This window comes from Lampetra planeri, chromosome 48 (assembly GCF_965212315.1).
Source record: "Lampetra planeri chromosome 48, kcLamPlan1.2.h2, whole genome shotgun sequence".
NCBI lineage: Eukaryota > Metazoa > Chordata > Hyperoartia > Petromyzontiformes > Petromyzontidae > Lampetra > Lampetra planeri.
The window spans coordinates 1489977-1503973 of record NC_136154.1 but is presented as its reverse complement, the minus strand read 5'-3'; the positions used below and the strand labels follow the sequence as shown (position 1 = coordinate 1503973).

Genomic DNA, 13997 nt, shown 5'->3' with positions numbered 1-13997 from the left:
CAACAGCGCACGGGGGGAGGAGGGAGTGGGCAGAAAGTTCGCCACAGAGCCGCCACTCCTCCCAGGACGTGTTATGTGTGCGACCGTCGAGGGCATCTCATGAGGGACTGCCCTCAGCTCGCCCGTGCGAGGCCGATGCATAGGTCAAACACTAAGCCCCCCCTAGAGAGGGGACCACCGGGGGATGAAATCGACGTAGACCCGACCCAAACCAGCTGTAATAATAATGGCGAGCGAGTGATCCATAAACAGGTTACAACGACAACACCCAAGGGCGCAGGGACCTCGGGCGATTGGCTGCGGGAGCTGGTGGCAGGGATAACGGGAGCCACGTCGCTGGTGGAAGGCCAGGTGAACGGGCAGCGCACCCGGATCCTGCTGGACACGGGCGCCGTGGCCTCTCTCATGAGCGCCGCGCACTGCAGCATGCTCGGGGTGGACGTGGGCTGCCTGCAGGTCCCGGATCGCGCGCTGCACACGGCAAGCGGAGCCGGGATGGGGTTGCTGGGGAAGGTCTCCCTCGAGGTCCGTCTAGGAAACCAGGTGTGCACACAGGAATTCTACGTTTCGAGTGTGTTGTGCCACGAGTGCATTGCAGGAACGGACCTCCTGGAAAAGTTGGGACTTAACGTACAGCCCCGGCAACGATGCGCTACGGTGGAGGGCAGCGGGGAGCGGATTCCGTTCCTAGGACAGGAGCCGAATCGCCCACGCTTCACACCCGTGGCCGCTACGCTGGTGTCGGCCGTCACCATCGGGCCTCTCGCCGAGATGCTGGTGCCAGTGGCAACCCTCTCCGCCGACCCAACCCACCGACCATCGGGCGAGGTAATGCTGACTCCTCACCCGGAGTTGGCATCGCGATACGGGGTGGTAGGGTCAGCCACACTGGTAAACGCAGATGGGGGCCGGCTGTTTATACGTGTGTTTAACCCACACAGTACCCCGGCAATGATACGACGACGCACCCCGGTAGCCACCGTACACCCCCTGCACGCTCGCCACTCGAACGACTCGGTGTTCGCACTCTGGGCGGAGGACCCTGGCCGCCCCGAGGACAGCCAGGATCTGGCCTGGCGGGTCGGCCCGACCCCCCGAGCCGAGATTGTTCCCCTGCAGGATGCGTTACATGTGCCTTGGGCAGCCTTACCTAAGGGGGAGGCCGATCAGCTGCGCGGGTTATTGCGGGAGTACGCCGACGTGTTCAGTGAGCACGATTCGGACGTGGGCCGGACCGACCTGGTCAAGCACCAAATTGACACAGGTGCAGCCCGACCCATCAAACTCCCCGCATACCGAGTGGGCGCGCCTGAACGGACCCAGATCAAAGAGGCAGTCACGGATATGCTACGCGATAACATAATCCAGCCCTCCGCGAGCCCTTGGTCTGCCCCGGTGGTACTGGTAACGAAAAAGGACGGATCGACTCGGTTCTGCGTTGATTACCGAAAATTAAACGCAGTCACCCTCGGCGACGCTTTTCCCATCCCACGCATCGACGACACCTTCGACAGTCTCGCAGGAGCGCGGTATTTTTCCACCCTCGATCTGGCGTCCGGTTACTGGCAGGTGGAGATGACGGAGGAGGATCGGCCAAAAACAGCATTCACCACCCCGATGGGCCTGTTTGAGTTTCGAGTGTTGCCGTTCGGACTCACTAACGCGCCCGCGACGTTCCAGCGGTTGATGGAGTTGGTGATGCGGGGCTTGCAGTGGGAACAGTGCCTGATTTACCTGGACGACGTAATAGTGTTCAGTAGGTCGCTGTCCGAACACTGGTCCAGGCTGCGGGAAGTATTCCAGCGACTGCGAGCAGCCCATCTCAAGCTCAAGCCACGTAAGTGTTACATTGCGCAACGCGAGGTGGGGTACCTCGGACACCGAGTCAGCGAGGCAGGGGTGAGCACCGATCCCGAGAAGGTGCGTGCCGTAGTGGATTGGCCGCGGCCGAGGAACCTGACGGAGATCAGGTCATTCTTGGGACTCGCCACTTATTACCGTCGATTTGTAAAGGGATTCAGTGAGATTGCACGCCCCCTCACCAAACTCACCTCCCCTAAGAACCCCTATCAGTGGTCGGAGGCCTGCCAGACGGCTTTCACCACACTCAAAGACCACCTCACCCACACCCCCACCTTGGCTTTCCCAGATTTCACCACCGATTTTATTTTGGACACTGACGCCTGCAGCAGTGGGCTGGGCGCGGTGCTGTCGCAAGTGCAGGGTGGGACGGAGCGGGTCATCGCGTACGCCAGTCGGACCCTGAGCGGGGCCGAACTGAACTATTGTGTAACCCGTCAGGAACTGTATGCTGTAATTTTCGCGTGTAAACAGTTCCGACCGTACTTGTACGGCAGGAAATGTCGTGTGCGCACCGATCATTATGCACTGCAGTTCCTCCTTACATTCAAGGAACCGCGAGGGCAGATGGCTCGATGGCTGGCGCAGCTGCAGGAGTACAACCTGCAGATCGAGTACCGAGCGGGGCGAACACACGCGAACGCGGACGCCTTGTCAAGACGGCCCGCGGTGCGCGCTGAGACGAGGGAGGGAGACGCCTGCCCGTGCTTCACGGGGGGACGCTGCCGCCAGACAGCAGAACCCAAGGAGCGCGCGGAAACTAAACTCCCCCCCCCGAGAGAGAGTGCAGTGTGCGCCGCAGGAACCCCTGCAGAAGGAGCCCGGGGACAGACGGATCATCCCACCCCAACCGGGCGGATCCAAGAGGATGTCGGCTGCGCCTTCCCGGGCTTGGACGACGAGCAGCTGCGACAAACCCAGCAGCGGGATCCGGATCTGGCGGCGGTGGAGGCGGCACTGCGAGAGAGGAAGGATGCACTACCAGGGCCCTGGAGCGGTTTGTATGCCCGGTTGTGTGTAGAAAACGGGGTGGTGAGGGAACTGGCCGACGCTGGGCAGCCGAGGTGCATCTGCGTTCCCGCCCATGTGCGACCCCAACTACTACGACTGGTACACGACCACCCGCTCGGGGGCCATGATGGGGAACGGCGCACCCGGGAGACTCTGCGTCGCCAGTATCTCTGGCCTAAATTGGCGCAAGATGTGGCCGCCTGGGTGCAGGGCTGCCGGGCCTGTCAGCAGTGTGGGCAAAAGCCGGCGAGGTACCAGGTACCCCTGAGGCCGTTCCGAGTCAGTCGGACGAATCAGTTGGTCGGAATCGACCTGCAGGGGCCCTTTCCACGATCCCACCGGGGCAACCGATATATTCTTGTAGCGGTGGAGTACTTCACCCGCTACCCCGTGGCGGTGGCTATCCCGGATAAAACAGCCCTCGTAGTGGCCCGGGCCTTCGTGGAAAACTACGTACTTAAGTGCGGGATCCCCGAACGAGTCATTACAGACCAGGGTAGTGAATTCGAGGCCGAACTATTCCAGGCGCTGTGCCGAGAGTTCGGGATCCAGAAGGACCGAACCACGGCATATCACCCCCAGGCGAACGGGATGGTAGAGAGGATGAACCAGACTCTGGCCGGGAAGCTTAAACGCATGGCGGCCGCGAATCAACAGGACTGGGACGAACACCTCCCCTATGCCCTGTTCGCCTACACCACCGCCGTTCACACATCTACAGGACAGACCCCGTTCCTAATGATGTTTGGTCGCGAGTCTCGCCTGCCCGCAGATCTGCTGTTCGGTGTCCCTCCACCGCAACGGGAGGAAGGGAGCCACCCCGTGGAGCACTTGCTGGAGACCCTGCGAGGGGCCAGGGGCCGAGCCTACCCGCACGGAGAGGCCGCGCACCAGCGGCAAGAGCAGGGCGCCCGACCCCGTATGGAGCCCCCCTTCTACACTGCGGGCTCCGAGGTGTGGCTGTACACTCCCCGCGTCGGTGCCGGACAGGTGGGGAAGCTGACCACCTACTGGCGAGGACCCTGGATTGTGAGACGGCAGATCTCACCATGGACGGTGCTGATTCAGGGAGGAGAGAGGGGCCGGGAGATGGTGGTCAACATCCGCCGACTGAAGCCGTGGCGAGCAGCCCCCGAGGGGGGGAGCCCCGCCGTCCAAGTACCCCGAAACCCCGGGGTCCCCCCACCCCCCGTGCCCGGGGGCCTCGCGCAGTATATGGGCCCCACGGAGCCCCGGGCTCCGAGGGGCCCCGGGCGGGGCCGGGGGCGACGAGGACGGCGACCCTTAAACCCCACCGCCTCTGAGTTTGTCCCCCAGCCCGCAGGTGCCGGAGACCGAGGGGAGCCGTTGGAATGGAGGAGGAGACCACCGCCGGAGCCCCAGGAGACGGAGCCGCCACCCCCGAGGCCAGCCACAAGGGCCGGGCGAATCCCGCGGACCCCGCGGCGATACCTCGTGGGGGCAACCCAGGCGAGGTGCTCCAGTCAACCCGGGACGGGGACTGGCACCCCGGGGGGCTATGTGGTGCCACAGCGACGGGGCCGCTCGGCCGAGCCAGGGAGCCGCCCGGCTTCCACCGCCGCACTGCCCCCCATCACCCCCCCCACATAAACACGCACCCACGTAGGGCCTCGTGGTCGGGTCACCTACCCTGAGTTTTCACCCGAGGGCCCCCTAGGGGGGTTACCCCACGGTTTCTCAGGGCCAGGGAATTGGACAGGACCCTTCCCAGGCCAAGTAACACTGCGGCGCCGTGGGCGGATTTGAGATCGCACGACCACGGCGAGCTCAGAGAGCCCCGCAGTTAGAAACGCATACAAACACGGGTCAGCAAGGCAGATAGCTGGGATCAGGACCCGGGACGACTGATTGGTCGAAAGTTCAAAGGCCGGCGGGATCGCAAAAGTGCGGGAAATCCTAGGCTCAGGATTGGTCGAGAGACCAAGGCGGTCGGGACGGGGGCGCCTAGCCTTTGATGTGAATAGTTTAAAAGAAAACGCAGGGGCAGTAGGGAACTCTCTTCTTCTGGAGTTTGGACACGGGGTCAGCGACGAAGGAGTCATCGGGCGAGCCGCTAGATTGTCTGCAGGACGATCTGAGCGCCGCAAGGTCACCAAGGACTACAGACGGTATCGTGTTGCGCGCCTTACAACACCTCAGAGCGGAGAGTAGGATCCGTGGGAGAGGGTTAGTTCGGGGTAAGGACGAGTAGGAAAGCGGTTTGGCAGAGAGCGCAGCATAGAATAGGGCTACACGGCACCAGAGTGTGGGTTAGAAGCGCCTTGCTGGCTCGCACACACACACGGGTGGCTCGGTTGGTTAGCAAGGGCTAATAAAATCTCGAGCGTAGTAACAAAACCGTGTTGTTGGGTGTTTTTGGAACGTGGTATTAGCGTGCACTGCATTCGCGAGTGTGTGGTCGTTCTATGCATAAAGGCCGTGGTCTCTGTACGATTGTGCGGGTACGGAGGTGTGTGCGTTAACGCCCGGGGGGAGCACTTTTGTGTGTTGGCGTGACTACGCAGCCGTGTGAGAGGAGAATCGTCCTTGTACGATATTTGTGTTGACGTGCACGCGCGAGTGGGGGAGGGGACGAGTCGTCGTGTCGGCGTGTGCCCCGCTTGCGTGTGCTCGTTACTTGCGTAAAGTGCGGCGCGGTGGTGGACCCCTGACCCCCGACCCCACGGCTCGAGCGCGTAATCGGCTGCGCATTGTTGTACGGTTTGTCTCGCGCGCACGGCGGCGGCGGCTTGAGTCGTTGTGTCGGCGTGTGCCCCGCTTGCGTGTGCTCGTTACTTGCGTAAGCTCTCGGCGTGCGTAATCGGCGTACACCAGGTGCGCAATCGTAACGTGAGCGGCCAGCGCGGCGCAGAGCGGCGCAAGAGTGGGTATCGCGTGTGGAGCTGTATGTGTGTGCGCGCACGTTCACGACGTGTGTAACACAGGTGCGCGATCCTAACGTGAGTGGTCAGTGTTGGGTGAGTGCCATGCAGAGCTGTGTGTGGGTGTGCGCGTACGTGGTTAACCATGCCTGCTACGCGGACCCGCGGTGGAGGGGAATCCTCGGGTGACGGCTCCCACACCATGGGTGAGGAGCCTAGCGGCGGTTCGCTTAGCAGCGGGGGGGCGATTGATGATGTTAGTCCGGCCATTAGTATTATCGAGGGAGGGATCTCGGGGGCTAGCGACCCCCACATATTCGTTCCTACCAGCCCACCCCGCAGGGTCCTGTTTAATAAGGACACCGTCGTCGAGTTGCCCTCGTCCCAAATTGCTCGCAATTAAACGAATGCTCTGCTCATTCCAGATACCCTTTATGTCTAATTTAGGAACGGTATTTGAGCAGCATTCCAACATTGCATCAATCATGGAACATGGTTTAGAATAAATTGGGATGCCTATTGGAAGAAAGAATCGTGTTTATTAAAGAATAAAACTCGCTCTTTTTGAGCGGTCAGAAAAGGGATCAAATGAGCACATCAGCTCAGGGTTGTGGCCGGTGTTAGCTGATAGTAAGCAAAAAAGTACTGGTAAACGCTGGGGATGTCAACACTCGGTAAAGTATAATATTACTTGTCAAATAAGATGGTACAAATATGTGTAGTTAAATATTTTTTACATGGTTAATAACATCTTTCCAATGATTACTCATTCGTGTTATTTAGTGCAGTAAATACGTGTTACTTATTGCAGTAAAAACAACCCATCGGATGAACCATCCTGCGCTCCTAGAATATCAACTCTGTCGGTGCATTAAACGTAAGATTATATATTTTCTTTAAACATTCGACTGCAGAGTCACTTGAGTTGAATTTGAGTGGTGATGATTGTGCACCGTGCCTCGATCTTGTTCAAGGCGCGCGACCCTTCTGCAGTGCGTGAGCTACTCACCTCTTGCCACGTAAAATGTTAAACTTTCTATTTAATGTCGGTTAATTTTGAGTAAATTTCTTCAGTTTGTTGTCCATCTGAAAATCCATATATTTATTCATTTCAAAGTTCGATTAAAACGTCCAGTTAAAAGTTCGGTGACAAGGGACTGTTGACATGGCGCGCAGTCCTCACCATAGCGCGAGAGGAGGAATCGCGAGCGCGCGAGGCAAAACTTAAATAGAAAATATTTCGTTGGAATTAAATATGAGTAGTCTGTTGAAGCATCTTGTCTTGCAAAAAATTCGAGTGCGTTTTAAATAGTGTTCATCAGTAACACTTTTGAAAACCGACAATCGTCATAGCATGCCCTGACCGAACAATGTCTCCCAAATGTTGGTTGTTCACTTGTTTTGAAGTATAATTTATATCGTGAGCATTGTCGTATATTGCATAAGTAACGTACATTAAAGAAGTGATCTTCGTGATAATGTATCAACTAGATGCATGTAAGTATGAACGTTACGGGAGTAATCGAGCCCAAAGGCAGGCGTGATAAACACAGTGAGTATGGTGGCAACTCCCTCACCAGAGCTGAGTTCTGGATGATCTCAGCGACGTCCGCATTCAGTACGCCGCTTCTATAATAACCTCGGGCCTGGAGAACACTCGTTTCGAATTCGTGAGAGCGCTGATTTCGATTTCAAAGAGGCGAGGCGATAAAAGCGACGTCTTGAGATGGCGGAAACTGCTCCTGCTCAACCACCAGCTGCGGCTACTTCAGCGCCTAAAAGCCCCAAGAAGAAGCGCGCCGCTCCAAAGGCCAAGAAGGTCGGCCCCAGCGTGTCCGAGCTCATCCTCAAGGCTCTGGCCAGCAGCAAGGAGAGGAACGGCGTGTCTCTTCCTGCGCTCAAAAAGTCGCTTGCTGCCGGAGGATACGACGTGGAGAAGAACAATGCCCGCGTGAAGTTGGCCATCAAGAAGCTCGTGGCCAAAGACGCCGTGGCGCAAGTGAAGGGCAGCGGCGCGTCTGGCTCTTTCAAACTCAACAAGGAAAAGGCTGCCGCAAAGGCGAAGCCCAAGTCGTCAACGGCAAAGCCCGCAGCTAAAAAGCCCGCGGCAGCCAAGAAGGTGAAGAAGCCCGCGGCAGCCAAGAAGACCGCGCCCAAGAAGTCTCCCAAGAAAGCAAAGAAGCCCGCGGCTGCCAAGGCGGCCAAGAGCCCCAAAAAGGTGAAGTTGGCTGTTAAGCCCAAGAAGGCGGCGAAGAGCCCAGCCAAGCCCAAGGCTGCGAAGCCCAAGGTCGCTAAGCCCAAGACCGTCAAGGCCAAGGCCGCCAAACCCAAGGTGGCCAAGCCCAAGAAGGCCGCGGCCAAGCCCAAGAAGACTGCGCCAAAGAAGTGAATCCGATCGGACGACGCTCGATTCACTCCACCTCAACGGCTCTTTTCAGAGCCACCCACTTAGTTAAAAAAGTGAACCAGATGCTGCTGCGCTTCCATTAGTTCATCGGTAACACATGACAGTGTATTACGTTGCTGTTGAATGCGTGCCATATTCTGTAAGTCAAACCCATTTACGGCGTGGCGATGGTTGCTCGCCTTGCCTCGGCCCTGATCAAGGAGCTCGACGCTTGGTGCAGTTCAATCGTGAGGATTTGTGTAGATTGGATAAGTTACGTACATTCGCCAAATTAACTATAACATTTTACCCACTCGATGTGTTTTAAGCATTGATGTGATGGGAGTAATCGAGCCCGAAAGCAGGGATCACAAACACAGGCGAGGCGGGTGGCAGCTCCCTCACTCGAACGGAGTGCAGAGTAATCTCAGCGACGTCCGAATTATGTGTTGCACCTCTTCATTCCGTCATCATGTTACTGGTGCCAAATATGGAATTTAGTCTAAAAAGGTATTGATTCCAGACAGCTTTACTCAATTTGCCTTCATTCGCTCGTTCTCGCCTTTTCACTTTGTTTTGTAAACATTGCGGTGCACCATCTAAACTTCTCTATTAAAATTAATTTCTATACGTAAATATCGCATTGTTTGCAATGTCTTTCTTACTTTGGGAGAACTAGTTGGTGACGTTCACTCAACTATTGTGTTGGAAGCCGTTTAGCTTCACACGATTATAAAGTTAGTTCATCTTGTTCACTTGAAAACAAGACCTTACACCGATTATTCACTCCACGTGCAATCTTGCAACAGATCGCGTTCCTCTCGCGTTCGCTGCGGGTGTGCCAATATCATTACAGAGTGCTTCGAAGAAGGGTCATTGCCCAAAACGTCGCATATTATACATGTCAAGGAAGTGTTATTGACGACAGTGGAGGGTTTTCTTCGTCACAGAGGTTAAAGGTCTAAGGTTTAAGGCGGAGCCATCGCGGAGGGCAGGGGTGGTCGGTGACGTCACCACGCTTCGGGTATAAAGGCGGCTGCTGCTGCAAGCTGAGCGCGCAGTCTCTCGCGAGCTTTGTCAGAAGTAGTCGGAATGTCTGGACGCGGTAAAGGCGGTAAGGGGCTCGGCAAGGGAGGCGCAAAACGCCATCGCAAGGTGCTGCGCGACAACATCCAGGGCATCACCAAGCCCGCCATCCGCCGCCTCGCTCGCCGCGGCGGTGTGAAGCGCATCTCGGGCCTCATCTACGAGGAGACCCGCGGCGTCCTGAAGGTCTTCCTTGAGAACGTCATCCGCGACGCCGTCACCTACACGGAGCACGCCAAGCGCAAGACCGTCACCGCCATGGACGTGGTCTACGCCCTCAAGCGCCAGGGCCGCACTCTCTACGGCTTCGGAGGCTGAGCGCCCATCTCTCGCACACTAAGCCAACCCAAAGGCTCTTTTCAGAGCCACCCACCTCTTCGAAACTGCTTGCGCCAGTGTTGCCAAATACTTTCTAAATGGAGCACATGTCCTGGGTTGTTGCGCGCCAATTCCTCGTGAGCGTGGTGGACGTTTGCTTGTTGAGTTGGCGAATCTTCATCTGCTTGCACATGAATGAAAGAAATCAAGGTATTCGCGACACGTCACATTTAACAAGGCGTGATTCTTGAACGCGTTAATACAGTACCCATTTCTGGTATTTCACCGAGCGCTTGTATTTTTCCAAATTGCGTTCATAAAACGCCCGTGCGCCGTATTAGACGAGTGGTGAAACAATCCCTCGTAAGAAACAAAAAAACCCACGCTCAAAACACAATATACTGTATTGGGTATTCTCGTCATCCTTTTTAAAACAAAGGCAATGCCATGGCTGCAATTCACTAATATACATGTTTGGACATTACATTGTGTTATATTTGCAGTAAAAATCGATATTAAAGTGAACATCGCGTCCGCGTTTCTCATTGGACGCTGATGGAGAGGGATGGTACTAAAAGAGCCACTCAGCAGCGCCGCGCACTACGATCCTCTGATTTGCATCTCGCCTCCTATAAAAGGAGCTCAACGCGCGACCGACATCCACATTCGCTTCCCGTCTGTTCTGACCTGAAGCTGCCTACAACGCGTCGACATGCCCGATCCTCCCGCATCAAAGAGCGCTGGGCCGGCCAAGGTTCCTGCTCCCAAGAAGGGCTCCAAGAAGGCTGTGACCAAGGCTACGCGCAAGGATGGCAAGAAGCGACGCCACCGCAGGAAGGAGAGCTACGCCATTTACATCTACAAGGTGATGAAGCAGGTGCACCCCGATACCGGCATCTCGTCCAAGGCAATGAGCATCATGAACTCGTTCGTCAACGACATCTTCGAGCGCATCGCTTCCGAGGCGTCCCGCCTGGCGCACTACAACAAGCGCTCCACCATCACTTCTCGGGAGATCCAGACCGCAGTGCGACTGCTGCTCCCCGGCGAGCTGGCCAAGCACGCCGTGTCGGAGGGCACCAAGGCCGTCACCAAGTACACAAGCTCCAAGTGAAGCCTCGACTCCACCATTAATTACAAAGGCTCTTTTCAGAGCCACCCACCTCAACGAACCTGCTTGTACCAGTCCTAGCAGGAGTACAAAACGAAACTTCCAACAAAGCCCCGGTTCACGCGGGGACATTGTTCGCTCATTGAGTGAAGTGGAGAGATCGAACGCATTTTAACATGTTTCCACGTGAATAAAAGCGATAACAATATTCATGGCACATCATATTCACCAGCAGGCATTTCTTGGACTTGTTTGTCCATTGATTTCATCTGCAGCCCATTCAGATATTACATTGGATGTTTGGCGCCAAAACCTTGCAATGCAATATATTTAATTCGTGGTTGTATTTTCGGGCAGGAACTAACATTTTGCACGTGTACATATATGTAAAAGTAAGCGCCTAGCATGGATGACTCGTGCAGTATAATTGATCATCATCTCAATGCCAAGAGAATATATATCTATTCCTGTGATCACCTCTTTCCGACATTTTTACGTATTACTGTTTCCAATGAAGTGCAGTTTCTTAACACTTTATTTAGATCATGCAGAGCACTGTAAAGTTGTTTTCGGAAAGGTGTTTGCTTGAGAAAATAACATCCGTTAAAGACATCGACGGCGCTCAAAGGGTACTACTGCATCGTGATGCGGCATTCTGAAATGATCCAAACTGTGAACATTTTGTTGATTAAGAAGAGTTGACGACTCGAGATCATTGCACGCTGCCAACCAATCAGCACGCTCCCCTTCTTCGCACGTCACGACTCCGCTGACCAGTGAGCGCGCGCTCTGGGCTACATAAGCCGCCTTCTCCCCGCCTGTGAGAATCTTTGCCCTCACCAAGCCATGGCTCGCACCAAGCAGACGGCTCGCAAGTCCACGGGCGGCAAGGCCCCCCGCAAGCAACTCGCCACCAAGGCGGCCCGAAAGAGCGCTCCGGCCACGGGCGGCGTCAAGAAGCCTCACCGCTACAGGCCCGGCACCGTCGCTCTGCGCGAGATCCGCCGCTACCAGAAGTCCACCGAGCTGCTCATCCGCAAACTGCCCTTCCAGCGCCTCGTCAGGGAGATCGCGCAGGACTTCAAGACCGACCTGCGCTTCCAGAGCTCCGCTGTCATGGCTCTGCAGGAGGCCAGCGAAGCGTACCTTGTCGCGCTCTTCGAGGACACCAACCTGTGCGCCATCCACGCCAAGCGCGTCACCATCATGCCCAAGGACATTCAGCTCGCCCGCCGCATTCGTGGCGAGCGCGCTTGAACGCCCAGCTCGGCCCTCAAAGCACAACACAAAGGCTCTTTTCAGAGCCACCACTTACTCATGAAAACGCTTCCATGTGTCCTTCAAAGTTCGGGTGCCGGAAACCTTCGTTTGCTGGTCACGGCTCTCACGAGTCGTCAGGCGTAAGCGACAATGAAGTTCATTTTCTATACCCCGCCGCTCATATTTTTCAACATCACACGTTGGTGTCGTATATAAGCGTTGGGAAACCATGTTTACATAATGTACAACAAAAGGGTTATTTTGGTTAAATATATTAACTATTAAACCCAAAGATATTGGTTTATGTTGTTTCAAGCCCGAGCTGATAAGAAGTTCACATTTTGCAAACTAAGAGACTGAATTATTCACGCACATATATTTTTAGGCATTGCCCGAACAGGCGGTTAAAGGAAAATATATATACACCGTATAGGCACGTGGGCGATCAAGCACGAGCTCAAGGCTATCACAATGATTTCTTATAACCAATGCGGTCCCTCAAAATGATGATTATAATCAATAATACATTGATATTTGCGGAATCCGCTTATAAGTTTGACTTGCCAGCACGTGCCCATAAATTAACTCTATCATGCTTAAAACTTGAACCTATTAAGTACGTGTATCGCATTGTTTCATTCATAAGATGCGTGTCCGCATTAAAATATATATGGATACAAATAATTAAAGTCAACATCGAATCCTCGCGTCCCGGCTTTTCATTGGTGGCTCAAGGAGAGGGCGGGACTCGACCGAGAGGAGCCAATCAGCAGCGGCGCGCTCTACGATCCTCGTCTCCGCTATAAAAGCCGCTCCGGTGGTGCGTGTCAACGTCACAAATCGTTCGTACTTTGTCTCCAGTGCTTTTTGCATCCTAGGTCCCTTAACAATGTCTGGACGCGGCAAGACCGGTGGCAAGTCTCGCGCCAAGGCAAAGTCCCGCTCTTCCCGCGCCGGCCTGCAGTTCCCCGTGGGTCGCGTTCACAGGCTGCTCCGCAAGGGCAATTACGCCCAGCGGGTCGGCGCTGGAGCACCCGTCTACCTGGCCGCCGTGCTCGAGTACCTTTCTGCCGAGATCCTCGAGCTGGCTGGCAATGCCGCCCGCGACAACAAGAAGACGAGGATCATCCCCCGACACCTGCAGCTCGCCGTGCGAAACGACGAGGAGCTCAACAAGCTCATGGGCGGCGTGACTATCGCCCAGGGCGGTGTGCTGCCCAACATCCAGGCCGTGCTGCTGCCCAAGAAGACCTCTCAGGCAAAGAAGTGAACGCGCCGCCGCCTCTACCACCACAACAACGGCTCTTTTCAGAGCCACCCACTTACTTGCAAAGAGCTCGGACAGTCGTACACAGGAGTTTTGTTATACTGGTAGGAACGAAGTGGACCAGACCACCAATAGATTAATGTGTCCGTCCGTCAACATCGCCCCCTACTGCAAACATTTGGCATGACCCTACGAAAACCTTGACTCAGTGACGCTATCCTGGCTAAACAAGTGTAACATTCCCTTATAATTCCCTCAGCTTTTAATTAAAACATTTAAATTAATGAGGCTTTCCTGGCTAAACACGTGTAACATTCCCTAATAATTCCCTGAGATAGCTTTTAATTAAAACTTTGAAATTAAATAAAACAACTAACAGCGCCCTAATAATTCCCTGAGATAGCTTTTAATTAAAACTTTGAAATTAAAAAAAAACTCACAGCGCCCTAAAGCCTACAGCTAGGCCTAAAGCCTAGAACTAGGCCTGAAACTCTCCATTCGTGTCGTACCCCCGCGTGTGTGAAAGGGAGTTATGTTTAACAATGTTACATTCCCTCATGTTTTTAAATAGAAACATTTAAATTTAAAGCTTTTACATGAATCATTAAATCATTTAAATTAAAAATTAACTCACAGCGCCCTAAAGCATACAGCTAGGCCTAAAGCCTAGAACTAGGCCTCAATCTCTCCCTTCGTATCGTCCGATTAGGTGTAGCAACATCGCCCCCTACTGCAAACACTTGGCAGGACCCTACAAAAACCTTTTGACTCAGTGGGGCTTTCCTGGCTTAACAAGTGTAATAATACATTATGTTT

The 13997-nt window shown here is 54.8% G+C and overlaps 4 protein-coding genes across 4 annotated transcripts; all 4 read left to right on the top strand.

Annotated features, from left to right (window-relative positions):
* Positions 1 to 7416: 7416 nt before the first annotated feature.
* Positions 7417 to 8775, top strand: LOC144733821 (histone H1.2-like). The gene has a single exon (XM_078615830.1). The coding sequence runs from the start codon at positions 7480 to 7482 to the stop codon at positions 8140 to 8142; it is 663 nt and encodes a 220-aa protein (XP_078471956.1). The 5' UTR covers positions 7417 to 7479; the 3' UTR covers positions 8143 to 8775.
* Positions 8776 to 9231: 456 nt separating this feature from the next.
* On the top strand, positions 9232 to 9543 carry LOC144733694 (histone H4). Its single transcript, XM_078615721.1, has one exon. It carries the CDS (start codon positions 9232 to 9234, stop codon positions 9541 to 9543), a length of 312 nt encoding a protein of 103 aa, XP_078471847.1.
* A 712-nt stretch (positions 9544 to 10255) lies between these two features.
* On the top strand, positions 10256 to 10657 carry LOC144733693 (histone H2B type 3-B). The gene has a single exon (XM_078615720.1). The coding sequence runs from the start codon at positions 10256 to 10258 to the stop codon at positions 10655 to 10657; it is 402 nt and encodes a 133-aa protein (XP_078471846.1).
* Positions 10658 to 11500: 843 nt separating this feature from the next.
* On the top strand, positions 11501 to 13202 carry LOC144733692 (uncharacterized). Its single transcript, XM_078615719.1, has 2 exons — positions 11501 to 11897; positions 12724 to 13202. Exons 1-2 carry the CDS (start codon positions 11501 to 11503, stop codon positions 13182 to 13184), a joined length of 858 nt encoding a protein of 285 aa, XP_078471845.1. The 3' UTR covers positions 13185 to 13202.
* Positions 13203 to 13997: the final 795 nt, after the last annotated feature.

What these genes read in the sequence shown, in the direction of transcription:
- LOC144733821 (XM_078615830.1), top strand. Translation starts at nt 7,480, where the DNA reads ATGGCGGAAACTGCTCCTGCTCAACCACCAGCTGCGGCTACTTCAGCG.
- LOC144733694 (XM_078615721.1), top strand. Translation starts at nt 9,232, where the DNA reads ATGTCTGGACGCGGTAAAGGCGGTAAGGGGCTCGGCAAGGGAGGCGCA.
- LOC144733693 (XM_078615720.1), top strand. Translation starts at nt 10,256, where the DNA reads ATGCCCGATCCTCCCGCATCAAAGAGCGCTGGGCCGGCCAAGGTTCCT.
- LOC144733692 (XM_078615719.1), top strand. Translation starts at nt 11,501, where the DNA reads ATGGCTCGCACCAAGCAGACGGCTCGCAAGTCCACGGGCGGCAAGGCC. An exon ending in GCTCGCCCGCCGCATTCGTG is followed by an intron (nt 11,898 to 12,723) that starts GCGAGCGCGCTT and finishes CCGCTATAAAAG; the next exon opens with CCGCTCCGGTGGTGCGTGTC.